Source organism: Rhododendron vialii, chromosome 2a (assembly GCF_030253575.1).
Source record: "Rhododendron vialii isolate Sample 1 chromosome 2a, ASM3025357v1".
Classification (NCBI taxonomy): domain Eukaryota; kingdom Viridiplantae; phylum Streptophyta; class Magnoliopsida; order Ericales; family Ericaceae; genus Rhododendron; species Rhododendron vialii.
Window position 1 is genome coordinate 36,521,672 of NC_080558.1, and position 27,564 is coordinate 36,549,235.

The 27,564-nt window shown below is 38.7% G+C and overlaps 2 protein-coding genes and 2 pseudogenes across 4 annotated transcripts; 1 reads left to right on the forward strand and 3 right to left on the reverse strand.

Annotated features, from left to right (window-relative positions):
• The first annotated feature begins 1,671 nt into the window (after positions 1-1,671).
• LOC131317489 (uncharacterized) lies at positions 1,672-2,683 on the forward strand. The gene is made up of 3 exons (XM_058347036.1): positions 1,672-1,956; positions 2,057-2,141; positions 2,271-2,683. Exons 1-3 carry the CDS (start codon positions 1,672-1,674, stop codon positions 2,681-2,683), a joined length of 783 nt encoding a protein of 260 aa, XP_058203019.1.
• Positions 2,684-2,804: 121 nt separating this feature from the next.
• LOC131313395 (uncharacterized) lies at positions 2,805-4,316 on the reverse strand (annotated as a pseudogene).
• A 3,113-nt stretch (positions 4,317-7,429) lies between these two features.
• Positions 7,430-21,892, reverse strand: LOC131313405 (organic cation/carnitine transporter 7). 3 transcript variants are annotated; one of them, XM_058341697.1, is made up of 6 exons: positions 21,738-21,892; positions 19,477-19,745; positions 11,264-11,501; positions 9,891-10,413; positions 9,569-9,771; positions 7,430-7,823 (listed from the first exon to the last, which is right to left on the reverse strand). In XM_058341697.1, exons 2-6 carry the CDS (start codon positions 19,743-19,745, stop codon positions 7,590-7,592), a joined length of 1,467 nt encoding a protein of 488 aa, XP_058197680.1. In that variant the 5' UTR covers positions 21,738-21,892; the 3' UTR covers positions 7,430-7,589. The 3 variants fall into 3 exon arrangements, with proteins under 3 accessions (XP_058197680.1, XP_058197696.1, XP_058197688.1); XM_058341713.1 differs by having other exon boundaries at positions 19,477-19,603; positions 21,738-21,880; XM_058341705.1 differs by having other exon boundaries at positions 19,477-19,738; positions 21,738-21,813.
• Positions 21,893-25,407: 3,515 nt separating this feature from the next.
• Positions 25,408-27,491, reverse strand: LOC131316026 (SKP1-like protein 20; annotated as a pseudogene).
• Positions 27,492-27,564: the final 73 nt, after the last annotated feature.

Consider the following 27,564-nt stretch of genomic DNA (forward strand, 5'->3'; position numbering starts at 1 on the left):
GTTCAGGATACACAGTTAAGGTTCCCAAACCGAAAAATAGAATGGTTCGATTACCAAGTTAGCTCTAGAATTTATTTAGCAAATGCCTCGTGCGTCAGAGCTCCAAGTATCATGTGTGGTAGGTAGGCGATGCTCCTATCTACACAGGATCAAGGAGATTAACACCTTATCGATTTGACAAATAAACCCGAACCCCACATCAATGATCGAAACCAAAGGTTTAAACTTTATGTTGAAAAACGCAATTCTACTTGAGCCATGAGGTGCTAATCACCCCATGACCTAACCTTGAAAAACTACTCACCCATATCTATTGAGATAAGAGCAAGCAAAAATCTACTTAACATAATTGAATTAACAACACTAGAAGAAAATTGGATTAAACGATAGATCGAAAGGTTTACTACAACTTTAATGAAAGCGACAATATCAAAAACTAACTAATTAAAACAGAAAATAAAGATTTAAAAGTTGGAAATTGAAGAACATTCAAGAACAAAAACAAATCTAGATCTAGATCTAAAATTATGTAAGCAAATCTAAATCTACTTATTTGTACAATGACATCACTCGCTTTTATACTCCAAAGTTCGCGCACGGAATATTCTTAAGAGATGCTCTGAAAGTGCCTCCGAAGCCCTCGGTATCGATGGAGAAGGCCTTACGCTGGTTTGCTAATGAACTCGGTACCGATAGGATGAATTACTTGGTATCGATACCGAGTGGCTTATCTGCTGTCGCTGGAAGGGGCTCGGTACCGATAGAAGAAATAGTGTGGTATCGGTACCGAGCTGCTTATCTCCAGCACTTGACTTTTGGTCCACGCCTTGGCCTTTCGTGCCGTCAGGTCCTCTCCGAGTCTTTCCGGCTTTAGCATTTGGGGCTGGGCTACCCTCAAGGGTCATCCATAGCGTTAACAACAGCTTATTTGCACGAGTTTTTCGGAAATATCTTAAAAACACCTTACGTGCAAATATAAAAGAAAATAACTAATTTAACGACATAATTAAACTAAACTAAGGACTTAGCGCACCCTTAATGGCATTGTCGGGTGCTTATCAGTCGGAAAGGCGTCGGAAATTGGAAGAACACGCCGGAATTTGGTAGAACACGCCGGAATCTGGAGATGACCGTCTCGTACCCCGATTCTTGACAATCCATGGACGGCTCATATGCATGCCGCCGGTTGTGCCCTTCTGAAACTCTCGCCGGATGTGTCTTTCCGTCTATGATTTCCCTTCGGTTCAGAGAAAGGGAGAGGAGGACTGGGTTCTACGCCAGAGAGAGAGGGGGGGGCGGGGGGGATCTGCTGTAGAGAGAGAGAGAGAGAGAGAGAGAGAGAGAGAGAGAGAGAGAGAGAGAGAGAGGTCGTCTGGTTTGAGAGGAGGGGAGGCGTCTGTGTTCGTAGAGAGAGAGAAAGAGCAGATGAGAAAGAAGGGAAAGAGTAAAGTTGGGTTGGGTTGGAATTTAGCCAATCCGATCGTTGGTTCTTTTTTTTTTTTTTTGATTAAAATTCGACCGTTGGTGACCCAATGGCTGTTTTGGTGATGAAAAAAATTTGCAACAGTCCATTTTTTCCCCTGCCTATAAATGTGTCTTAATAGGATTTTAGACAACAAAAATTTTATTCATTCTCCACAAACACCCTTCAAAAAAAATCGTGTATTAATTATGGCAGAAGGAAGTCGTAGTGCGAGAGGAAAATCGTTCAACTCCGATCAAGATGAAGCAATTTGTAATGCTTACTTGTGCGTTAGTCAAGACCCGATTATTGGTACCAACCAACCAAGATCTAAATTATGGGATCGGGTTGCAAAAAAATATACCGAATTCACAGGAGGCGATGTACGATCGGATGCTTCTATCAAGTCTCGATGGCAAGTCATTCAGCAGGCTTGCAACAAATATCGTGGACATTTAAGGCAACATCAAAGTGGAATGACAGAACAAAATGAGGTATTATTATTTTGTTAATAATATTATTTTGTTTTCATAAGAATTTGTTAATATTATTATTTTGATAATTAATTAAATTATTTTGTTATTATTTGTATAGATTGATCTAGCGAAGAGATATTACAAAGATACTGAGACTAAACCTTTCGCCAATTTGGATTGTTGCTGGGCAATCTTAAAACACAGTATGAAGTGGGCGGATTTAACCCCACCCCGGTCCGACCCAAGATCTTCACAAATGGATACAAGTTCGGTCCCGCTATCTCCTGATTTCTCTCAAAATCCAAACTTAGACTCTCCTGATTTCTCTCAAGTTCCAAACACATCAACTACATTGGAAGATAGCAATCCTACGAGTGGAGGTAGTGTTCAGTCTCCAAGAAAGAGGCCTCCTGGATGTAAAGCATCAAAGGCAAAATTATTGAAGACCAAAAAATCAGAAAATGAGGAACGTGAATGGATAAACTTGATGAAAAAATTCAACCAAACTACATCTGACAAGGAAAGTAGGAGAGCTGAAATGAAAGCAAGAAGAGTCGCGGCTTTGGAAAGGACTACAGCAAATGATGAGAGAAGGGTGGCGCTTGAGGAGAGGAAGGCAGCAATAAAGGAAAAAGAGATGGAAGATAGGATTATGCAAATGGACTTGAATTTGGTTCAAGACCCCCAAATGAAGGCTAATTACCAGTATTGCAAGGGTGAAATCTTGGCTAAAATGGATGGCTAGCTCAAGTTCGAACGGTTATTTTCTTGGTTTTCCTGATTATTGATTGTAATAATTTTTTATTGTCATATGTGATAGTCTTTAGCAAGTATATAATAATCTTGACTTTGATGTAATCGTTGAGTACTATTCGATAATAAAATGCATTTTATTTAGCTAATGAAGTACAAGACTCGATAATGAAATACAAGACTCGAAAATGAAATACAAGACTCGAAAATGAAATACAAGACTCGATAATAAAATACAAGACTCGAAAATGAAATACAAGACTCGAAAATGAAATACAAGACACGAGAACCTCATTCTTCATCTCCATTACGGGCCCATAAGTGTTCAATAAGATCATTGCGGAGCGAATGATGTGCCTCATTTGATCGAATCCTGCGGTTATTTTTAAAGAAATCAACCAATGCAGGAGTGATATCTCTCGATACTTGAATTGGGTTGGAAGAAAGAAGTTCAGTAATTTCATCACTAGCATCATGATCACGTTGGTCTTCAATTATCATGTTATGCAAAATGACACATGTTTTCATGATGTAGCCTAGATCCTCCTCATTCCAGAATCGCGTTGGTCCTCTCACAATTGCCCAGCGTGCTTGGAGTATGCCAAATGCCCTTTCAACATCCTTGCGACATGCCTCCTGCATCCTCGCAAAGTGTTGCTTCTTTCTTCCTTGTGGTTGAGAAATGGTTTGGACGAGACTCGCCTATTTTGGATAGATACCATTAGTAAGGTAGTACCCCATGTCGTACTGACTCCCGTTAAAAACAAAATGGGCTGGAGGGGCACGACCGGCACTGAGATCATCAAAGAGATGAGATTGATCAAGCACGTTGATATCGTTGAATGACCCAGGCATGCCAAAGAAAGCATGCCAAATCCACAAATCATACGATGCAACTGCTTTAAGTACGATAGTGGGTTTTCCGCTGCGGCCACTGAAGAAGCCATGGTAAGCAGTTGGACATTTGTCCCACTGTCAATGCATACAATCCAAGCTGCCTAACATTCCAGGAAAACCACGTTGATTGCCCACATGTGGGAGCCTTACAGTAGCTACTTCATTTGGTTTTCTCAGGTATTCTGCTTCAAAAATAGAGATAACGCCTCTACAGAAGCTTTGAAGAGACTCAACTGCTGTACTTCCCCCAATCTTGAGATACTCATCAAGACTATCAGCAGGCGTTCCGTATGCCATCATCCTGAGAGCTATTGTCATCTTTTGGATACCAAAAAGACCTGCAGCTCCCGTCGCATCATTCATTTGGACGAACGTCACATCATGTTGTTGGAGTTTGCCCAAGATCTTGTGAAATAAGGGTCGACTCATTCGAAAACGTTGCTGAAACAACTTTTCGTCATAGAGCGGATACTCACAAAAGTAATCAGCATTGAGTCGTTGGTCAGCAGCAACTCTGTCACGGGGGATCCAGGCTCGACCGCTTGTAGAACCAACATGACCTCCTTGTTGGCGTCTTCTTTGAAATTTTTGGTATTGCGTGGCCATGATCAATTGCGCCATTGCAATCTCATCATCATTGGAGGAAGATCCGTCAAATTCTCCCAGTAATATTCTGTGGGTTAAACTGCTCATGATGATTTTTTTGGAAAGAGGAGACTGTATATAAATTTGAGTGTGAGAATGAATAATGGGGAGGATAGTATATATAGATGGTAAGTAAATGGTGTAGTTGAGAGTAGATAAGAGTAAATGACCGAAGTAAATGGTGTATGTGAGAGTAAATGATGTAGTTGAGAGTAGATATGAGTAAATGATTATAGTAAATGGTGTAGTTGAGAGTGAGGAGTAAATGGATCAATTAAATGACGTGGTTGAGAATTGATGGGAGTAAATGGATGAAGTAAATTGTGTAACTGCAGTGGATGAGAAGTAAAAACAAAAATATGGGACGGAAGTATTTTTTTTTTTTTCGGAATTTTTTTTTTTTTAAGTTCTCGATTACCGGATACCAAAATTATTTTTCAACGGAAGTAGTACTTAAATTAGGATTAAGAAAGTTGAGGAAAATTAAGGAAGATTGAAAGTTAGTTAATTATCCATCTTTTTTTTACATCTCACCATTGGATAGGGATGGGTTCTATTTTACATCTAACCAACTTTTAACCACTTTTTACATCTAAATAACTATACAACCTCTTCTAAAATACATCCCCATTGGGGATGCTCTTAGCAGAACCGTTATTCGATAAATAAATATCATTCTTTTTCGTTTTTATATTTGTTTTGTTTATCTTATATTTTCATAATAGTAGATATATGTTGTCCCGTAGATACAATGGGAAAACGCTACCGTGCATCGAATATGGGGTTGTGAATATTTTTTTATCAACTAGCATTGTGTCCGTCCAATACACAGGGCATGAAAAAAATATCAATGTAATTTTTTTGTCGCATTTAACGGGCAAAAACACTAATATGACATAACACAGTGTACTTACCATCTATTGTGACTACGATTCCCATTATGTATGGCTTTTTTCCGGAAAACGTCGAGTTCGTTCAATGATCGGATTCGTCCATATAGTAGACCTTGTCGAGACACATGATCATGTCAAAAATCTTGTCAATCCAATATCGTTCAATACCCGATCAGAACACATTTATTTTGGAGAAATAGATGAAAGGGGTTCCAATCCTGTTTAGGTATGTTTTTTTAAAAAAAAAAAAATTGATTACAATAGCGTATTAAACGATATCAAAAGAACATGATTTCTGACATGGTTACGTGTCTCGACGAGATCTACAATATGGACGAATCCGATCATTGAACGAACTCGACGTTTGCCAAAAAAAGGTTGACTGGACTGTAACCATCACTAGACGGGAGCCGAACCCTAGAATGTCACCCACGATATTTTTATTTTCAACTTTTGGAATTTTGGAAATTTCTGAATCGAAAAGTCTAAGCACACATATAAATAGGGTACATATTTTACACAAATTTTTTGTGGGGCCCACCTTGGGTCCCACACAAATGATCTGAGGCGTTCATTAAATGTAAAATATTTTTTCAAGGGCTCCCGCTAAAAATCATCTCAATCCAATATCTATAGATGTTTGATCCAATCATCTAACTATTCATTATCCAGAAATTCAAAATGAAAAATTGGATGATTGGATCGAACATCTATAAGTATCAGATTGAGCTGATTTTTTGCGGGGACCCTTGAAAAAATATTTTACATTTAATAAACGGCTCGAATTGTTTGTGTGAGACCTGATGTGGGCCCCACAAAAAATATGTGTAAAATATGTACCTATTTATATGTGTGGGTAGCATCGTTTTTTAAGCTTTATCTACTGTAGTTTTTTGTCTTCTTCGTAAGCCAGAGTGTAGCGGAGAACCAAAAAGTTTGGGTGAGAACAAAAATCTAGTTTAAACTTCTAATTTATGAACAACGAATTATTGGAATAATTTTTTAGAAACTATTTTTGAGCAAAAGAAGCTCAATTTTAAAATGTATAAAAAATTATGTAATATATCCACTGTTGAATTTTTTTTTTTTTGTAAAAATTATTCTAAAGACAAGGCATTCATATACTCCTATCATTTTGATACTTTAATATCTTGAAAACAAACTTCTTTCGAAAAATATTTAACATAGTCACTAAAGCAATAATATACACTTCTCATTCTTCTAATTACTATATAACAAAAGACAAATGATTAACAAGTATTACTGATTTAATTGAATCTTATATTGAATTACGGCTATTGATTAATGAAATTATACTATTCATTTTGATTTAGATACCTAATATAGTGACTAAATGTTGATACTGATACGATGTTTACTACTGATTAATATATATTCATCAATCAATTATGGTTATAGTAACGAATAAATGTTTGATTGAAATACTGACTAGTAGACCAATCGATCAAAGCCATTTCAATCGATCAATGTCACATAATTTGCAGATGTAATTGTTAATATTTATGGTGGTTGACAATGATTAGAGAGATTGAAAGCTAAACTACTCTAATTGATTTGATTATGAGTTTAAATAATTCATCAAATCATTGGAATTAATTAATATGGCATAATTAGCAAACTTGGTTGACACTGATACGTGAGTATTTGAATAAAGCAAACATATTAATTTGATTAAGAGCTTAACAAAATGTTTAAACCGTTTGCATCAATCAACATAAATAACTAGTAAATGCAAAAAATAGCTGACAGTGATAATTGAGATAGTGATCCATCATATTGAGCCGTCCAATTCGACTAATTGTTTAATTTCATTAATCATAATGATGATTGATAAACCATGAATTTGAATCGTAATATATGTAAATAGTGACTGAGCGGTCAATAGATTTGATTGATCTTTAACAAATATAGTATTTTCCAAATGCTAAGTTATCTTATCGTGTGGACCAAGTGGATTTTAGAAAAGTTAAAACATAGATGAACTTAAAAAATAACTACTAATACATTTTTTCCTCAATTTAGCTTCATTTTGACACATTCACAAATCCGAACCATTTGATTAAATACATCTTATTTTCCCATGCAAAACCTATTGCTTTGGGCGATGTGACAGAGTTAGTAAAGTTAAAGTTGCGGCCAAATTTGGCATGAAAGATAACATTGCCATTTTTTCGCAACAATTTTGACCTACAGGTAGAACACCACTTTGCCATGTATATTGTCAAATTTTGACTTTGACGGCCTATATGGACATGGATACTTGCAAATTTATGGAGAGGATATGGAGCCCAATCAAATCCTTATATATGAACAAATTGGCTTCAAATATCAAACAATACAACAGGCCAAGGTAGGGTGCTCTTTGGCTCCATGAATGAGTATTCCTTTGGAAGAAGGTACAAGCAATATAAATCAGCACATGGTTAATGTAATCTACAGTTCTTACTTGTTTTGCACTGTTACTCTATCGTTCAATTCACGACCCGTGGTTTCAAATGGGAAGAACAATACACAAGTCCCGGAGAGAAAGACGACAATCTCAAATAAAACAATAGCTGCAGTTTGATGACATGAATGTATCAAACCAACTGCCACAAGAGGACATACCATCCCACCAACTCTTCCCACTGAGCTTGCAACTCCGACTCCCGTTGTTCTCACCGATGTAGGGTATATCTGCAGTTTAAAAACAAAAAAACTCACTCGTCACCCAAAACACAAGCACGAACCCCGACACACCCACCCCCCACAACCACCACCATCTGGCCACTTAACAAAATAGATAGATAGTACAAGAGGGAACTTGACAAGAGAAGTCTCATTCATAGGCATTGGGCAAGGATCAAGAATATGAGCGAAAGATGCACAAAAGAGGACATGACTAAGAGGAAAAAGCAAACGACGAAGGCTTAGACTAAGACGTAAGATAAATCTATTGGCAGCAGGAGCACATCAATCCCAAAACTGTTTTGGGAGCAGTATATTAACCAATAAATGGTGTGAGTATCATCCAGCAAATGATAATACCGTGTATGCTTGAGCACATCTAGTCTGACGACCATCCCATGGTCAACACAAAAGTAATTGTCAACAGACTGTATAATCTGAAGGCAATTATCACATACTATTTTCTTCAGTAAAAAAACAACAAAGTCATGCCAGAATCATTATTCATTCAAAATTACACTAGAAGTACGTGATGATCCCGAATCGTGATTCATTCATACTTGGAAGTACCAGAAGGATCCCACATTCTGAAGACTCAGGCAGACAACTAAGACATTCTGTCGCAAGGGAGTATGTGCTACCCTCAGGAGTCCCAAAAAAGCGACTACAATCTAATGGGGCCATTTAGTTAAATCGTAGCAAGTGGCGGTGGAGCTGGCTTAGAAAAGCAACTCTGTTACCCGAGAGATTGTGGTCAATACCCCTGCAACTATTCTTCCTAACCAAGAGGTAGAAAATGGAATAATTTGGACACTAACCAAAAATGGGTATTCAGCAAAATCACTCAACCGCAGAACACATGTAATGTCTTCAGTGCTCCTATGGATCTTGGAAATGAAATTGAATAGGCCATATTGATAACTACAAGGGAAATCCGCTACGTGTGAAGTTATTAAGCTGTTTACTCAAGTTGCTACTTACCATATCTGGACCGAAAGTAACCTTAGAATATTTCAGTACAAGAAGAATCATGGGAAGCTAGTCTTAGAAAAGATTGTGGGTGATACTAGATCGTGCCTATGCTCTTGGAAGTTGGCTGACACAGTGGAAAATGGGAGAACTTGTGATGTTTGGGAAGTTTACTCCCAGAGTTTGCTGAGGGGTAGCTTGAGGTCTCTTGTTTCTGTTGATTTTGTGTTCTTTGCTTTGGAGGTTGTCTAGGGGTGCATGGCAGTCAGATCTGACCAACCAACCACCCAACCCAACCGAAAATTCAGCCAAACGGACGGTTTCAAATGGAACAGTCGGACGGGTTCGAGTCCATGTTCTGGGAATTTTTTGTCGTCAAACAGGTTTCGGGTTTTGTTGTCAGACGGGTTCCGCTGCGTGTGTACTCACCAGGGTAGGGGTGACTTTTCCCAATATGCAAATAGTTTAGCATGTTAAGAAGTACAGGTAAACATTGAATTAGCATAGTCTTGGTGAGGAGATGTGAAAACTGTTATGCTATACTCTACCATGTTTCATATGGTACTGCTTCCCAGTTATGTCTTGTTATCATTACTTTGATATTCGCATTTCCAGGTCATATAAGTTCAAAAGCCTAAGGATGCATATTTCAAAATAAAAGATAACTGGCATGTCAAGATTGAAGACTGCTGCACGCAACTGGCTGCAGGCTTGGGATTGGAAACATTGGTGTAATGAGGATTTCAATCCATTTGAGATGATAGAAATATTATTTTTCAACTTACCTCAGGAGCATATATATACACAATTGTAAAGGTTGCTGTAATGCATGTGCGAGCTCCGAACAGAAGACCAGTTGTTAAACCCGGAGCCTGATGAAATACCAACGGGGCAAGGAAAATGGAGCAAAGGAAGAACATAGCCGACATTGAGAGCTTACGACCAAATTTATCCACTGTGGCAGCAGATAGAAGGAGCCCAGGAACCTCTGGAAGCAAATAAAAATCAAATGTAAACTCAGTCCGCTTCCAGGTATGCAATAATATGATCACATTAATATCTGAATAGATAGAAGGGAAAAAAACATTGGAAAATGGAAAGGCATACCAGCAAAACTGGTGATGAAAACATCTGCGTAGCTAACATCTTGGGAGGAATGCACCTCGGTCACTGCACATTTATTATGGCCATTGTTCATCTCCGTGGTCAGCAGAACGAGGCCATAATACGAGAATGCATTTCCAAAAAATACTACCCACAGGAGTAGGGTTGACCGAACTAATTCTGGTGAAAAAAGCATAAACAGTGATGAAGAACCTTTATTATTTGAATCTGTAACATTGGGAGATATATGCTCCACTTTTTCTGGCGAAAGCAAGTGTACATCTTCTGATGTATCAAGCTTTTCACGTAGCTCAATTTGGTGGCCAGAAATTAGGACACCCGAAGGGAGCTTTTTCTGATTCATACTTGCCACTCTCTCCAAAATGTTTAGTGCATCATTTGCTCGTCCTTTGTTGCATAAGTACCTTGGTGATTCAGGGGTCAAGCCATAGAACAAAAGAAGTAGTGATGATGGAACAGCAGAGAAAGCAAGTAGCCACCTCCAACCCAAGGTTGGCATGACAAACTGCAAACAAGAACGCAAGGTTCTGAAGATCAGCACTAAATGTCATTGTTCTCATGAATATTAGAGCAACTATACTAAATCCAAATAAACAACAGTTTGTCTGCAATGGTCATCACAAGCATTTTGTGAAGGCGTCATAGAGACTGCAAACTTATCATGCCACATACATAGAGGAAACCCCTCATATGATCATGAAACACCGACCACTAAAATCTGGCTAACAGTTAACAATTAGCTTCCATTCTCCAAAACTTGTTCCCCAGGGCAACGCCGTGTAGGGCGGAGGAGATTAAGTTAGTATCATCAACAAAGACTGCCTTAAAAACTAGGACGCCAACTCTAAGCCAGTACATGAGGATAGTCAAATGTGTGACTAAATCATACTCAGACAACCAGGAAGTTAAGAAGGGAGACTTAATTGGTCTTAAATTTTGTCAAACTTTGAAGAAACCAAAGGAAATCCCTCATTCGAAGAGTCAAGGATGCAAATGACAATAGCATTGTACTTCAGTACCATGGTCTGATAGCCAAACATAGTGAGAAAAATATCAAGTGATATTAGAAATACAGAGAAACAAGAAAGATGGGAGAGAATCTTATCAAATATGGAAAGGGACTAGAATACGGCATATCAATTTAAACTACCAAGGACCATAAAACTCATAGATTTCCTTCAACAACCTATTAACGTTGGCAGTGAGCAACACAATGAGCCCTTTCAACTACTTTCTTCATTGATCCTATGTTAAGAATAAAAAGAAAGAAAAAGAAAAAGAGACTCTACTTGTGTAGCCCTGTTAACTATTTGAATAAACTCTATTCATTCAGACACTAGAAAATATGACCATACCCATGCAAGTGAAGCCTCAAAAATCGTGCCGAGAGTCCAGAAACCTGAAAAAACAACCATCCAAGTGCCTCTGTTTGAAGCCGGAATGAACTCTAAAAACCAGGATGAGAGCACAGGCCCACCTCCCAAACCAATACCAACCACACAACGCAGAATTACCAGTGAGATGAAATTTGGAGCGAATGCACTAAGCAAACCAGCTCCTGCAGTAACCAGTGCTGTAAAAAGGAATCCTTTCCTGGTATGACAGAGAACAGGGGAGAAAAAGTGTCAAAAGGAGAAAAGTTATTCCTCTTCTTTTCTTGCCGAACACAAGAAAATTGTAAATGTAATTGTTGAATCACGGATATTCTCGATTGAAGATACTCAAGATTGGATTCTACTTTCTCATTTTAATACATAATTCCAAATGAAGAAACTGGAGGTATGACAGTGATATTAAAGCTTACCTCTCAACATTATGGCGGTGGTTAGATTTGCAATCTAAATGAGAGAGAAAAAGGCAAGCATCATATCATTGATGGCCAAGAATAAAAAGGATATGATGGATGACATGGCATTATGAGCAACTAATATCTGCAAATTGCCAGACAACGGGAAATCGTAGAGGAAGAGATGCAAGTTGTCGTAGTTAAACCAAACATAGGGAAATACATCGAGGATGATAAACAGGGGGAAGTCGAAGTTTGCAAGGCAGAGAAAGTTCAGGACGATTGTTCATGCATTGTTAGGATTGTTGTATTGGTGACACGACATGACACAGGTGCAGGTGCGGCCTACGAGTTTATTTACCATTTTCAGGCTACTATTGAGCTGATATAGTTGAGCAAATATGGGCAAATTTTCTCTTTTTGGGGTATTATTGGACTGATATATTTGGCCAAATATGGGTAAAGTAGACTCAACAATCTTTATGGGCTCCTAAAATAACATATCATGGGCTTTTCTGATCCTTTGCTGACCAACCAAAAGAATTGATGTACTTTTAATACATGGATAATCTACTGTTTCATTTATGAAATTGAGTAATGTACAAAAAAATTCATTATTTAACGTATCCAAGTATCCGTAACCAAATTTAGATCCCCATCGAGGTATCCTCAATTGTTAAATATCCGACCACTAGATATACATCCGCTCCCGCTACTCGCACCCGCGTCCGTGTAACATAGGTTGGGTGATAATCAAAAGAGTAGAGCAGGGCAGTCCTTGTCACACGTTCTCTTTGGGATAGACCAAAGGGTGTACTATGATGCTCCACCATCAATTGAGGAGGCCTCATCGGAACTTGGTTTAGCAAAGCAAGTGATTTAATAGGGTCATCATCAACTTGTGACACTATGTTTAATGAAAGGAATATGTTTACAAAAGTCATGCGACGCATTGACAAGAAAGGCATTAAAACGGCAGAAGACCTTGAGTCAGAAATTACACAAAGCAACACTAGATCTCAAGGGTTTTAAAGTAGGAGATAATGTCAGGAATTTGCCTGACTTTTATGAGACGAGCTAGCTGGCATCCAAGGAGTGATTTTCGGTAAGTTTAGAAGCCAATGGGGTATCGAAAAGCCGAGCATACTGTCATAAATGTAGAAATAACTAAGCCAAAATCCAGTTCACGAACTCTAATGCCGTGGAATAGGACTTGTCGTTAATTTTGAGCTCAAGAAACATTATTTCAGATGTAGGTTGATGTGAACAAGCGCAAGCATGCAAGAAGTTTTGAGTAATTGAAAATTGGGAACAAGTTTTTTTCCCCTAACAGAGAGGTAGTCTGATTTAGAATTTTTTTTTTGAATTTCTACATCATTTGAGAATTACATTTTAACCAGAACCAGTGTTATTTAGTATATAAAGTAAACTAAATTATTACGTTTCCTAGTTCATGTACAGTAAGTTTCCCAATTTTATGTTATTTCTTTTTCCACAAGAATTAGGATTAGAATAGCCACGCAAGTCGAAGTGGTAAATTTTTCCTTTCATTGCTTGTCATAAATTTTCTTAAATTAATCTATCCCGTGTGGATTCAAGTATCTTCGCATGCTAGAATGATATCTAGCCTCTTTAGTCTACTAGAGCGATGCCAAGTCCGCTTCTCACTATTACCCTCTTGAGAAACAGGTTCCAGTTTTAAAGCTCATACAAGTACCACATTGCACAATTCCTACAGGTGCAATAACCCATTTTTCCAATTTGAATAGAGGATCTAAGTTAGAGCCAAAACTTGAAGCAGAGTGCATCCAAAGCTTTACTACACTAGTATTTCAAGAAAGCCTTGCACAATTTTTAGTGCCAATATCTAGCATACAAATCCAAAGGGGTGCTCATAGAAAACGGTGTTGTCATTCATGTAACATGTCCTCAATAAATTAAAAAAGGTTTATGTAACATGCATGAAGTATACGACCCAAATTCACTTCCCTCGGCATTTGATAAACGAATGACTACACGGTGGTATCAAATGGGGACAAACAAATGATTACATGAATAAGTTGTGCATGTGGACGAGGACTGCTTTACCAGCCTTCTCGTTCTTTATCTGTGCCACACTTTAGTGATGCTGATTGGCTTGTAGTTGTCCTTGTAGACAATCCAACTCTAGCTATTGCACCTTTGAGGGAGGTCACTTGTGACTTGGCATCAACTCAGTGATGTTCTCATGAAGCCATCAGCTCATCCTCCTTTCAGTGACTGTCCTTCAAGCTGGCACATGCTTGATTTGCTAACTACCCTGGTTCAGCAGATAGAATAATTCACTACCTCGCCCCCCCCCCCCCCCCCCCCCACCCCCCGGTTCCTAAATAGAAAGTGAAAATAAATAAAGCTACTTAATTATTAAATAACAGTTAACAACACTAAAATTATTAAAGAGTACTCACGAAAGTCATGTAGATAACAACTTTATATATATGTTCACATCTTACTAAGCTTGCAGTTACATAACCCAACTACATGGGCATCATCATATCACACCAAAAGATGATTTCTTACTAACTTCAAGCCACACACATATTACTAACAAAAAGGCCAGATACCACATATACACTTGGTCTAGTACTACCCAAAATACTAAACGAGTACAACTAGAATAGTCAATCCCTGCCGCTGGCTCCACGGTAGGGTCCAGTGACCGACTCCTCCGATCCAACAGACTGGGCGTCCCAATGGTCGGTCTCGATTGCGTTGTCATCGAACAACAGCTCCTCTGGGTCCTCTTCGTCCTCCAGAACCTTGGGAACAGGTGCAGGAACAAGAATTGGCACCTCTGGGACCACAGGTGGGGGCTCGGAAACAGGTGTTGGGGGTAGCACAACCGGTGGGGCTATAGGGTGTTGAGGGGGCCATTGCCCCAAGTCCCCCTGTGCATCCGCTTGGTCCACAATTTCATTGTATTTTTGTGCGTCAAGAACATATTGCCGACACAGTTCAGCAATGTGCACACATCTTTGCCCGGTGCAAGACCTCTGCTCTATTCTGAAGCTCCACATGAAAAGGTCTTGCTTGAAACACCCGAGACACCTCCTTATAAACAATTTGTTTTGCCACGATCTCATTCCTCGCTTGGTATAGAACGGGGTTTAACGGAGAAGCCATCCGCTTGGTCCACAATTTCATTGTATTTTTGTGTGTCAAGAACATATTGCCGACACAGTTTAGCAATGCGCACACATCTTTGCCCGGTACAAGACCTCTGCTCTATTCTGAAGCTCTACATGAAAAGGTCTTCCTTGAAACACCCGAGACGCCTCCTTATAAACAATTTGTTTTGCCACGATCTCATTCCTTGCTTGGTATAGAACGGGGTTTAACGGAGAAGCTAACATGATTTCAGAGCTCCAGTTTTGGAACTTTATTTAAAAAATCCAGAGTTAGGTGTAACACATACAATTTTTGCACTTACATGCTACCTGTATAGATAGTAGGATTAAATGTAATTATGTCAATTCGTATGTTGAATTTATGGTCATTAGATCTACTGAACCTTGGAAAGTCATTTTGTTTTCTTAAACCTGAGTTTTGATAAAAGTTAATTTTCATATTGTAGGATGGACTCCATTGACACAAACGATTCTCATGGCGGGCATCATATGAGTTATCAGGCCCCACGTCCACGGGCCACTCCGTTAAACCCCGCTCTATACCAAGCGATAAGGAATGAGATCGCGGCAGAACAAATTGTTTATGAGGAGGTGTCTCGGTGTTTCAAGCAAGACCTTTTCATGTAGAACTTCAGAATAAAGCAGAGGTATTGTACCGGGTAGACACGTGTGCGCATTGCTAAGCTGTGTCAGCAATATTTTCTTGACACACAAAAATACAATGAAATTGTGAACCGAGCGGATGCACATGGGAACTTGGGACAATGGCCCCTCAACACCCTATAGCCCCACCGATTGTGTTACCCCCAGCACCTGTTCCCGAGCCCGCACCTGTGCCCCCAGAGGTGCCAATTCTTACTCCTTCGCCTGTCCCGAGGCTCTGGAGGAGGAAGAGGACCCAAAAGAGCCGTTGTTCGACGACGACGCGACCGAGACTAACCATTGGGACGCCCAGTCCGTTGGATCGGAGTCGGTCATTGGACCCTACCGTGGAGCCAGCGGCAGGGATTGACTTTTCTAGTTGTACTCGTATAGTATTTTGGGTAGTACTAGACCAAGTGTATATGTGGTATCTGACCTTTTCGCTAGTAATATGTGTATGGCTTGAAGTTAGTAAGAAATCATCTTTTGGTGGGATATGATGATGCCCATGTAGTTGGGTTATGTAACTGCAAGCTTAGTAAGATGTGAAAAAATAAAAAAAAAAAAAGTTATCTACATGACTTTCATGAGTACTCTTTAATAATTTTAGTATCGTAACTATTATTTAATAACTAAATAGCTTTATTTATTTTTACTTTCTATTTAGAAACCATGGTAAACACACGTGCTAACCCTTTGTCAAGTCAACCCTAGTCAGATGAGCGCATGGACTGGATGGAACAACTCTTACAAGGGTTGGTAGGCGTAGTGACTAATCATATGAATACATTTCGTAATCAACAACCACCCCGAGTTGTACCTCCATAACCACCACATGTCCCACCTCAAGCAACCCCCCACCCAACCCAATCGTACCTCCGCTAAACCACAGGGAGTTCCAGTTGGACCTCCCGTACAAAATGTAACCACAAGGTAATGACTTATTTTATCGCGAGGGTATCTTCGTAGTCTCCTATTACAGTAATACAAGTACATGTTATGGTACACAATTGTCAATTAGCTAATCAGCTTAATTTGTTAAGACAAGTCCATTGCTTCTTTCTTATTCTCCCTCTCTTGTTATGTATTCTACAATTCAACAACTGAACTTCAAAAGAACTTTAGTCATGTCATTTACAGAACTCTAGTCATGTCATTGACAGATTCACTTTTATCATTCAACAAGCCCAAAGAGTAGATGAATATACTTGATGGATGACATCCAAGCTTCCATTATGCCTAAAAATGCCTAAAAAGACAAGATGGACAAAAAAGAAGCTAGTAATAGGGAGCCCTGAGGGATGTTTGCTCCTCTAAAAAGAATTTGAGTATCGGATCAATTAGTTCAAGAAAAGATAAGCACCAAGTCAAGCGGAACTTCGTTGGTTAAACGACCGTGTAATTACCTAGGATGGCGATGAACTTATTTGTGCGAGCGATGTATTCTACTCGACCGTACCCACCACACTGCTGAAAAGGAAGGCCCTTTGGACTAAGGGTAGGAAGAGTGAAGAGCCTCTACCAAGGCTATGGCAATGGGGCAAAGGAATGGATTTCAACCTGGGCCAGAATGACATCAATAGACGAGTGATGTGACATCCCTCTTTTTCAAAAGAAAAAAAGAAAGAAATATTTTTGGCACAGATATTTAATTCTTTCATTTTTCTTTTTTAAACTTCTTTCTAATAAAAAAAATGTTAATTATTATGAAATGTATTTATTTCAAAATACTTCTAATCTCGAATAGTAACTTATATTTTTATGTGTATGTGTATATATTATATCATTGGGCCGCTTTGTTTTATTTGGGTTAGACTTAATCTTTTAAGTTGCCAGATGGGTCGGAGTTTTGGTTAAAGAAGAGAGGGTCCCTCTATTTTATACAGTAAATATGGACAACTAGGGTTATTTTATTCAAGCTAGTGAGATAACGAGAGAGCTGCGGCAGTTGGAGATACCACGATGGTTTTACAAATCTTCTAGTTGGCTTCTGAAGTACTGGTAATCCTTTATACTGTATTTTATAAATTCCTTTTCTTTTCTTGGTATCTTTAAAGGTTTAATTGGGTTATTATTTGTAGTGGAGCGGGGGCGGGAGTGTGCGTGTGTGTAGCTGTGTGTGTTGTGTGGTGTGCGCATGTGGGTGGGAATTGATAAGGGAGTAAAGGCTAAAGGGTAGTAACCATAGTAGTATTCATAGTTTTAGTGCTAATCAAATCAATAGTTTTTCCATTAAATTAATTTCAGTCCCGTGCCTTCTTGTAATTCAGATTATTAGAGTACGCGAGCATTGCATTTTGGTGATCTATCGTTCCGATCGAGGTGAGTAGTTAAGCATGTGATCCCTTCTTTTGGAATCCTCTTGAGCCAATCTATTCTTGACAATTCGTTATTCGTTGTGATCTAATGATGATTATTCTTATTCGTTGCTCTCATAATTATTGACAATTGACGTACCTTTTGGCATACAAGGTTAATTGAGAATATTTGTGATTGATCGATTGTCCTTACTTTTGTTGTCGTCGATTTGATCACTCCATAATATTATTGTGACTCTGCAACGACACAGAGAATATTCCTAGTGCAGGTGACTCCAGTTCGCCGCTCTTTTATATTTGGGACCACAGATTATGTTTATATTTGTGAAAGTCCAAGGAAAGGACCTGTGAAATATCATGGTGACTTTGGCCGCTAGGGAAAAGACTTGTGAAATACCATATGACTCTAGTGCTCAACGGATAGGGAAAAGACTTGTGAAATACCCTATGATCCTATTTCAGATCGGCTTAGAGAAAAGGTCCCAAGCGCCATCCTATGGTGACTCTAAGTATGGTGTCAGATCCAACGGGCTAAGCCCTGAGAAAATATTTGGCATTTGTTAATTGGTCAATATGGTTCCCACTCCGGTTTAGACTTCTGTTATCGTTGTTCGTCATTCGGATGTTCTTGGACTCGTTTGGTATAATTATTGTCGTGATTCGATTATTGTTGTTGCTATTCGTTAATCCATTATTCAACTTGTGGATACTATTTGTTGAGCCATTGACTTCGTTAGATTGTTGATATCAATCGTTGAACTCTTGATCCTTATAATTTGAAACCACTCCTTTGAAACCTCAGTTAACGTTCATTTATACGTATGCCACTTTGTATTACCCTTAGCATGCTTAACTACTCACTGAGCTCGTCAGCTTCTGGATTTATTCCACATTTTTTTCAGATTAGTTCATGGAGCATTGTAGTGGACTCTGTGACATTGTTGGGACCTTCTGTTTGGACCTCTAGGGTGTCTACATTTTTATTTATTTTCTCTTGTCAAACAGCTTCCGCACTTTTATTTATTGGCAGTTCTTGTGGAATTTGGAGATTGAAAAATATGAGATATTGTGTCATTTACTTAAGAAAAATATTGGTTTGGTGTCGCACATTTTATTGTAATAAAATATCCAGTTTTTCTTTTATTTGTTTCAAGTTGCTAAAACTATTTTTAATTAGGCTTCGTGTCCCATGATTGCTTCATGGTACACGGCCGGTCATGCTCCCGAATTTGGGGCGTGACAAGTGAGGCGAAGGGATATCCACTAACAGGCACGAGAGGAGTTGCTTGTAGCAAGGCATGTAGCTGGAAAACAGGAAAAAGAAAAGAAACACCATACCAAGCTATGGCCTATGGGTCCAATCATTGGACATGACCTTGCTATCGGCCTGGCCTTTTTACTTTGTTACAAAGCTTGGGTAGGAGGGTAATAGTGTTGCAAAACTTGGCCTGGCCTAACTATTGGCCAACTCAGATAAATAGTTCAGTTATTCAAAGAAGGCGGTCCTAGTACACAGATCAAGTTCAACAAGAACGAGAAAATTGATCAAGTAACGCATACAAATCGTCGCTTCATTTCAAAGACTTTGTTGACCTATACAATTAAGCTTTCATTGTATCGAAACAACATACACATAAAGGAAAGAAGAAACTGACCTTCGACCAAAGTTGTCTGAAACAATTCCCGATGTGTAAGTGCCAACAAGCATACCAGCAAAAACCACGGTGGTTAATAGGCTCTCTTCGTGAGATGAAAGACCCCATGCAGCCTGCACTGCAGGTCCTATAAAAGAGAGAAGCATCATTTCCATCGCTTCTGAAACCAAACCCATCCCAGCATACAGAAGGACAAAAAATTGGAAATGTCCAAATCCCACAGCCACAAGTGCTTCGTCAAGACTGTAATTTCGGTCCTCATCTCCCATCTACAAATCCCAGAAAAATGGAAGTTTCACCCTTGGTTTAGAAATGCAAGTTGAAGATTTTAAGAAGTTAATTTCATATGAAAAGCGTCCTCAACAGTTATGGTTTACAAGGACTACGAATCCCCGATACATACTTATATTATGACTTATGAGAACAAGAAATTAACAAAGGTTGAAAATCCTGATGCATGGCTTATAATTACGATAATCTTATGTTGCTATCTTTTGGAAACAATTCATAACCAACATGAACCCAATGGGCAATAGGTGGAGAAGCCTGTAGAGTATATGAATTAAACTTCAGTAGCTTAGAAAAGCAATATGTGAGAAGTTGCAAAAATGCAATACTATTAATTAGAAGAAACAATAATCCAAGCTCTGCAGTGCAAGAACTAATAAAAAGACATCCGGAATTGTGAGCTAGTCAAGGGAGATGAATTCAACACAAAATGCAAGCATATTGGGTATTACTTTTGCAAGTAGAATCATGAGCAAAAAGTCAAGTCGCTTCTTAGTGTATCAAACCATACCATACATATCCACAATCGAACGAATCTAATGTCATTCCTTCTTATGCCGATTCGCCTAAAGATGCCTATCGATTGCTCGGTGCATAGAATTGAATTGCATGATACATAACATAATGAAAAGGATTGTAATAACCACGTGGTTTTGAATATTAAACAACAGTTTACTAAGACTCTGATAGAGTTTGCAGACTGCCTTGGCAAAAAAAACTTGCCACTGGCAGACTTTTTGTGTAATTATCGCTAAAAGACAATATTCGGAAGGCTGATTTAAAGGCAGCATATTCTAGATCTCTATGGTATGCAGTGGAGGAGATGAACTTGATTGGGTCTGAAATTAAATTCACTAAATAGGTTGCACCACTCAACAGAAACTAGGGCCACAAAACATGCAAAAGAACCATGATCGTCGTGAATAATAAGTCATTGGTGTGAGTGTGTGAAATGGAATCAAATCAAAAAAACCAAACAGAATAACAGTCCATGAAAGAACAGAAAAACAAACAGAGATTCTATTCCTGCAACTCTTTTTTTTACGATTTTCTTCATAAGTATTTCCTTTGCTTTTTATTGCCCGTTACATGTACGATAAATGGAACCTGGTATATGATTACGACCCCTCTTGCCTACCCTCAGTCTACGTTCAACCGTATCACCCTTGCGTGGCGTTGCCTACATTAAAACTTAAAACAGCCCCTTTGGATTAAGCGATTCAGCGAGAAAGGAAAGAGCTATGATTTATCACCAAATCTCACCATTTCCAAAATGGTGAGAAATATTTCCTTTGCTTTTTATTGCCCGTTACATGTACGAGTAAATGGAACCTGCCACATGATTATGACCCCTCTTGCCTACCCTCAGTCTATGTTCAACCATATCACCCTTACATGGCGTGGCCTACATTAAAACTTAAAACAGCCCCTTCGGATTAAGCGATTCGGTGAGAAAGGAAAGAGTTATGATTTCTCACCAAATCTCACCATTTCCAAAATGGTGAGAAACAAAATAGACTAATCATTTACACAATTTCCGCATCATTTCCCACCTATTTATCTAAACAATTGGTGAGATTCTCCTTTCTTTTCCTTTCTCACCAAACCGCTCAACCCAAAGGGTATGTAAGACCTACATTAACCCCCACCAGTCGCCACCTATAATACTGCTAAACAGAACCAAAATCTCCTTCCAAGTCCGGCGTTGACCAAAACATTTTCTGACGGGTTTAGAAATTTGAAGAAATTGTTGTAAGTTGATTTACATATGTACCTTTCGTTGGAAAGATGACTATGAAAACAAGAAGATCAAACACAACCCAAATCAACAAGCATGCAAACAAACCCAGAAAAAAAAAAACAAAAAACAAACCCAGAAAAATACAAACTAGGATATAATCAGAATAGCTATGACGGAGTTGTTTTCCAAATTTTATTAGGCAGAAAGAAAACAAAAACAACAAACGGCTAACCTTAATGGACAAAAACGACAGAGAGGTGGTGGAATCAGCAAAGGGCTCTCTCTGTCTCTCTCCCTTTCACTGAATCCCTGTGGTATTTGTAATAGGGACCTCATGGAAAAGATGTCCGATGCAACGACGGGTCTTCGTTGGGCCAATTTCAGTTTTATCCCCTGTACTATACCAAATGTCTATTTGTCCCCCTATTGATCAACATATTTACAGCATCTCCGCACATTCCTCAAATAGCGAATCTCGAAAGATTTGCGAGATCAGGTATGAAGTCAAAAATCTAATTAAATTTTCTTTTAATATTCCATGTACTATACCAAATGTCTACTTCGTCACTCAATTGATCAACGGGGAGTAAGATGCTCTTACTTAATCAAGAATAAAGTTAAATTTTCTTTTAATATTCCATACAAAGTGGTAACGGAACGAGTCGTACACATGCACTCAACATGATCCAATCAATAAAGACGGAAATCGCACGAGAAAATGACCGGTATCCTAACCAATCTGCCCTTGTAGAGCTGATTTTTTCTAAACTTTTCCTAACCTTGGACGGCTTTGATGTCAGAATCGAAGTATTTGGCTGGGTTCGATATACATTTGGTGTAAAAGAGTACCCGCACTGAATCCAAACTCCAAATCGAACTGACATAATACCCTAGGACCTTTAAATTACCAAGCGTAAATTCAGCATACAGTACTTATGGAGTACATACCCAATGTTAAAATTTCAGTTTTCTAATTTCTATAGTGGAAATCAAAGGTGATCTTGCTCTTGGCTTATGTATTTTATTGCTTGGTTTGGTTTCTCTCCTAAGTACTTTGGGTGTTTGCCGCTAGTGTGGATTAAAAGAACTTGCGCGCGGAAGTTCAATTTTTTTCGTTATTTTGCTTTGATTATGTTAAATGAATTAGTAAACGGAAATAACAAATGAAAGTTCATTTTTTGAGTTTTACTATAGTAACTGTACAAAATATGGACCGAATCAACCGGTGCCATCTCTACTAGTCAATCGTTTTTGGGGCAAAAAAATATGCTCGAAAAGAAATAGAAACTAGAGAGTACATTCCACCATTTAACACCGGTGGTGTACGTGTAGGGGTGCAAACGATCCGAGCCGCTCGCGAGCGGCTCGAAGCTCGGCTCGATAACGGCTCGGCTCGGCTCGGCTCTGTTCGAGACACAAAGGAACGAGCTCCAGCTAAAATGTTGGGCTCGTTTTATAAACGAGCCGAGCTCGAGCTCGTCGAAACTCGACTCGAATTGGCTCGCGAGCCCAACTATATATATATATATATATATATATATATATATATATATATATATATATATATATATATATATATATATATATATATATTGTTTCATAAACGAGCCGAGCGAGCCGAGCTCGAGCTCTGTAAATACATCTCGAGCCGAGCTCGAGCTCGAGTCCTGCAGCTCGTCACGAGCTCGAGCCGAGCTCGAGCCAACTAAATTTTTGGCGAGCCGAGCTCGAACACTCTAAAACTCGGCTCGGCTCGTTTGCAGCCCTATGTACGTGTATCTATAGAGCCTATTCTGATTTCCTAAACATATCAAAATAGTAACAAGGAAAAAATGAGGGAGCATAAAAAAAAAACTTACTAGTCTTCATAAATTCCCTTCACTTTTGTGGATACCTTTCTCTTTACCTAATGCAATACGGAGTACTTGACTTCAAAGATTCAGTGTAAAAGTAACTCTCACCTTTTCAGCAGTTGAAGCTACAGGCCAACTTGAATTATACTTCAATTTCTCATGTAGTACATCAAGGCAAGCCAACTTTTGTTTTTTGTGAAAAGGATGGCAAGCCAACTTGAATTAGCCCATGTCAAAAAAAAAAAAAAAATAGCCAACACCCTTTATTCCCCCCAAAGTTTGGGATAGTTACATTGATAGGTAAATAAAACAGTACATCAGGACGGGGATACAAGCCAAATATGCACCCCACTGCATTGTAGGTTATACCATGCGCCACAGAATTGCCACCACCCCGAAAACTCACTCTCATCACATCAAAACACTCTACACACAGTCCTCAAAGGAATGAGGCAGTTCCAGAAGGGAAAGAAAAGCCCGCACATGGAGAGGACAAACCAAAGAATAATAACCTCCCAATGGAGGCCCAACAAAACAAAAAGAACAATCCTCCAAACAGAGTCAGAAAGCTATGATCCTAAAAAGATAAAAGAAACAACCAGTCAATAACCGGTAAGGCGGTAACAAGTCACTCGAATAGCCCACTGAGTCACACTGAGTTATATCGACTTAAGGACGAGTTGCACCATCACAGACCATAATCGCCGAGCGTGCCAGGGCTCGCGCGCGCGCGAGAGAGAGAGAGTGCACACCTTTATGGTTCCTGCTACTTGGAGGACTAAGAAACCTTAATTGTTAGTTGAGGGGCAAAGAAGACATTTCTTTTGAATAGATTAGGGAGTAAAAATGAAATTTACTCAGTCTTCGGGTTTTTATTTGTATTTTATCACAGGTCCACGTCACTTAACAATGACCTGTATGTTTTTATAGTTTATACACAACCAATAAATTCTTTCCCACCCGCGAGGGCATCTCCAATCCACCCTCTTTAATAGCGGACTATTCGGATCACTCAAGAAGGACCGCATCAGAAAAAAGAATTTTAAAAGTTAAATTTGGCTCTTCTAATTTGTAGAGAACCTTTTTTTTATGAATTCAAGAATCAAATTTTGAAATTAATGTTATGATACTATGTATCGTTGATACGTGACATCATATTTAATCCTATAGTAAATCACCATTTGCGCATAACCCACAAAACTTGGCATACTGAGAGTAAATTTGTTTAAAATATTTTGACTACACAAACAATTAATATAGAATGTCACTTTAATGCGTGACAAATGAAAAAAACACACTAAATCCAATTGTAAAACACCATTTGCGCATAACAGGGTAGAAGCCAGTTGACAGTTAACTATGCCGCCTCAACACTCGGGAGATTACTTTCCTTTTACAAGTTGTTTGTTAGTAAAATGCAGAGGAAGTTCGTTGTGTAGTTCTAGTAACAATAACCATGTCTTTTGATTACTTCAAAATTCCCCTCCCCCCCCCCCCCCCCAAAAAAAAAAATAATAATAATAATTGTGCTATTTTAGTGCAACAAAGATTATACCGGTAACATAAATCATTGAAGTTCTTACTCTTTCGAAAAAAATTATATGTCTATCACACTGGTAATACATTTTTGTTGAATTGTGTTGTTTTAGCCTAGTACGCCTAAATTTTAGGCTACGAAAAATGATTTTTGATTGGAAGCCATAAGCTATAGATACATCAAACACGTGGTTCTTAAAAGCCATTAACTAATTTGTCTGATAAGAACTCTACTTAATTTCAAGGTGAAATAAATAAATATTTAGTGCAACGGTGACACCATATTACAATATGTAATTGTAAATAAAGTATGCAACTGGGGCTTAGTGATATACCGGTGTCCCCCACTAATCCAAACATATTGCTATTCCACCTCGAGGTAAGATTTCTTTGTACTACTGCCAATATACCTGATATTCGATAGTCGTGAAGCACCATTCACTCTCGTTGTTTATAATCCACTCCCATGTGAAAAAGGCCAAACTTAGGAAATGGAATTAGCAGACGGGGCCATATCCGAAGTTAGACTGCCAAAAAAATGTAGCCACTGTATACATCTCCATCTTACAGGGCAAGTCATCTTCCAGTCACTGACACATTAATTATACGGATCAACACATCCTGTACAATCCCTAAATTCAATCACCAGCATTAAGCCGTATTATCATCAGAAGTAAAACAAACACAAAACCATGATTTGAGAAATGCAAAATACTAGAATAATCCAATTCCAATTAATAAAAGAACGATCAATGTCGATAAAGCTAATTTGAGGTAAATTTGTTCCGAGTGATCCTCGCGAAACATACTACCTATTGGTAACTGGTTCAACTGAACCAGGTGATAGAATAGACAACCATTCCTATGTACTTGAGCCTAAAAAGAGAAAATTGAATGAAAGAGTGACGGTTCATCTTGGATCTGTCATTCAAAGGCCCACGCGTTCTCCCCGTGGACCTCCGCCCCCTCCTCTTTGGTATAGTCATTCACAATGTTGAATATTTTCCGGACTTCTTCAGGAGTTTTGCCCTTTATCATGTCTGCAACGGTCTGGCAGGTCAGATCCAACAAGCTCTTGATATCCAAGATAGTTTGCCGCCTGAGGAAAAAAAAGTAAGGTTAAGCATTTAGAGTAATGTGGGAATTCTCAAGGGGTGGTAAGCACACTTCAAAACGCACAGCGTGAACACACAGCCGGAGAAACCATGATTTCACTCCAATAATAAAATCAACGTAGCAGAAAATGCTAACTTCAAGCATGCTGTCAATTTTTCCAATATCGAAAGCAATAAGGTAAAAGCAAAGTTAAGAATGACTATACACAGACATTAGTGGACCAACATATGTGAACATTATATAGGTACCACGCGCCAAACCATTACTCGATAAAGTGGCCAAAAACATAATCTTACCAGACAAGTAATCCTGATTGATAATGGTCCAACAAGGAACTTACAATTTCATCTTCAAGTGGCAATTTTTTTTGGTAGCATGTATGAATTAGATGAACAAAGACAAAGTTGGACAATTAGTATTTTACTTGCAAAACAACAAACAAGCAAAAAGAAGAATTCTGCTATCCACTGCTGTGCATCAGCATCCTTAGAAGCCACTTAAGGTTCCTAAGCATATTAAGCATGTAAACTAAAAATCTTCCTCATTGGTTTGGAGCTCTGCTGTCACATCCTAAAAGGGGGCACATCCCCCTTTACCTATCAATGGTTAAGTATGTAGCCAACAACAACGATTCATGCAAATATCATCACAATGTCCAAGAAAGTAACAACCTGAACTATCTCTTACACAATTAATACTTTCCCCCCAAATTCCCACAATTCACTAAATACGAATAAACCAGCAAGAAAATATAAAGCACTGAAAAACAAGCCCGGTTTTCTGGAAAATACAGCATTGAATCAAACCCCGTCTTCAGTAATTCATTGTCATCTATACATCCCAAAAAGACATCAGATAGACCACTAAACACGAAGCCTCAGGAGGGTATGACTGTTATACCAGAATCATGTCAAACAGAACATCCTTATCAACATTCGCGAACTGAGTAAGCCAGCCAGAAAATAAAGCATTGAAAGAAACCTTGTTTTCAATTTCTTTGTCATCTATCCATCCCGGAATATTAAATAGTAAACAAGTAGCTCAGATAAAAATCCAAAAAACAAAAAAACAAGTAACTCAGATAAACCACTAAAGAGGAAATCAAAAGATATGCACACACAAAAAAAAAATAAAAAAATCAAAAGATATGCACACACAAAAAAAAAAAAAAAAACATCGTTGAGTACACACAACACAAGCAACAATATATTCAATCGTGCAACAAAAACTAAATACTATATATTAGGGGATTGTTATCATACCAGAATCAAGTCAAATAGGAGGCCCTGATCAACATCGATGAACTTAGCATCGAAGTTCTTGAGCGCGTCATTACCCGCGTGATCGTCGTTATCGGGAGCCGGCGACTCGGGGTGCTTTTTGCAGTACTAGATCACCTTCGACAGGACGCCGCTTGTGACATTGGGCAGCGGTATGCTGGTGTCCATGCAGTCGTCCTCGATCATGTGCTAGATCGCCTGCAATTGGAGAGCGATGGCCTCCTCGACCTCGAAGGTCTTTCCGTCTGAGCTCTTGAGGATGATCTGTTGGAAA

Coding starts and splice junctions, on each gene's coding strand:
- LOC131317489 (XM_058347036.1), top strand. CDS start 1,672: ATGGCAGAAGGAAGTCGTAGTGCGAGAGGAAAATCGTTCAACTCCGAT. Junction 1,957..2,056: donor GAATGACAGAACAAAATGAG/GTATTATTATTT, acceptor TTATTTGTATAG/ATTGATCTAGCGAAGAGATA. Junction 2,142..2,270: donor CTGGGCAATCTTAAAACACA/GTATGAAGTGGG, acceptor ATTTCTCTCAAG/TTCCAAACACATCAACTACA.
- LOC131313405 (XM_058341697.1), bottom strand. CDS start 19,745: ATGGGAGATGAGGACCGAAATTACAGTCTTGACGAAGCACTTGTGGCT. Junction 11,502..19,476: donor TCAGACAACTTTGGTCGAAG/GTCAGTTTCTTC, acceptor CTGTCATACCAG/GAAAGGATTCCTTTTTACAG. Junction 7,824..9,568: donor TGTATATATATGCTCCTGAG/GTAAGTTGAAAA, acceptor TTTAAACTGCAG/ATATACCCTACATCGGTGAG.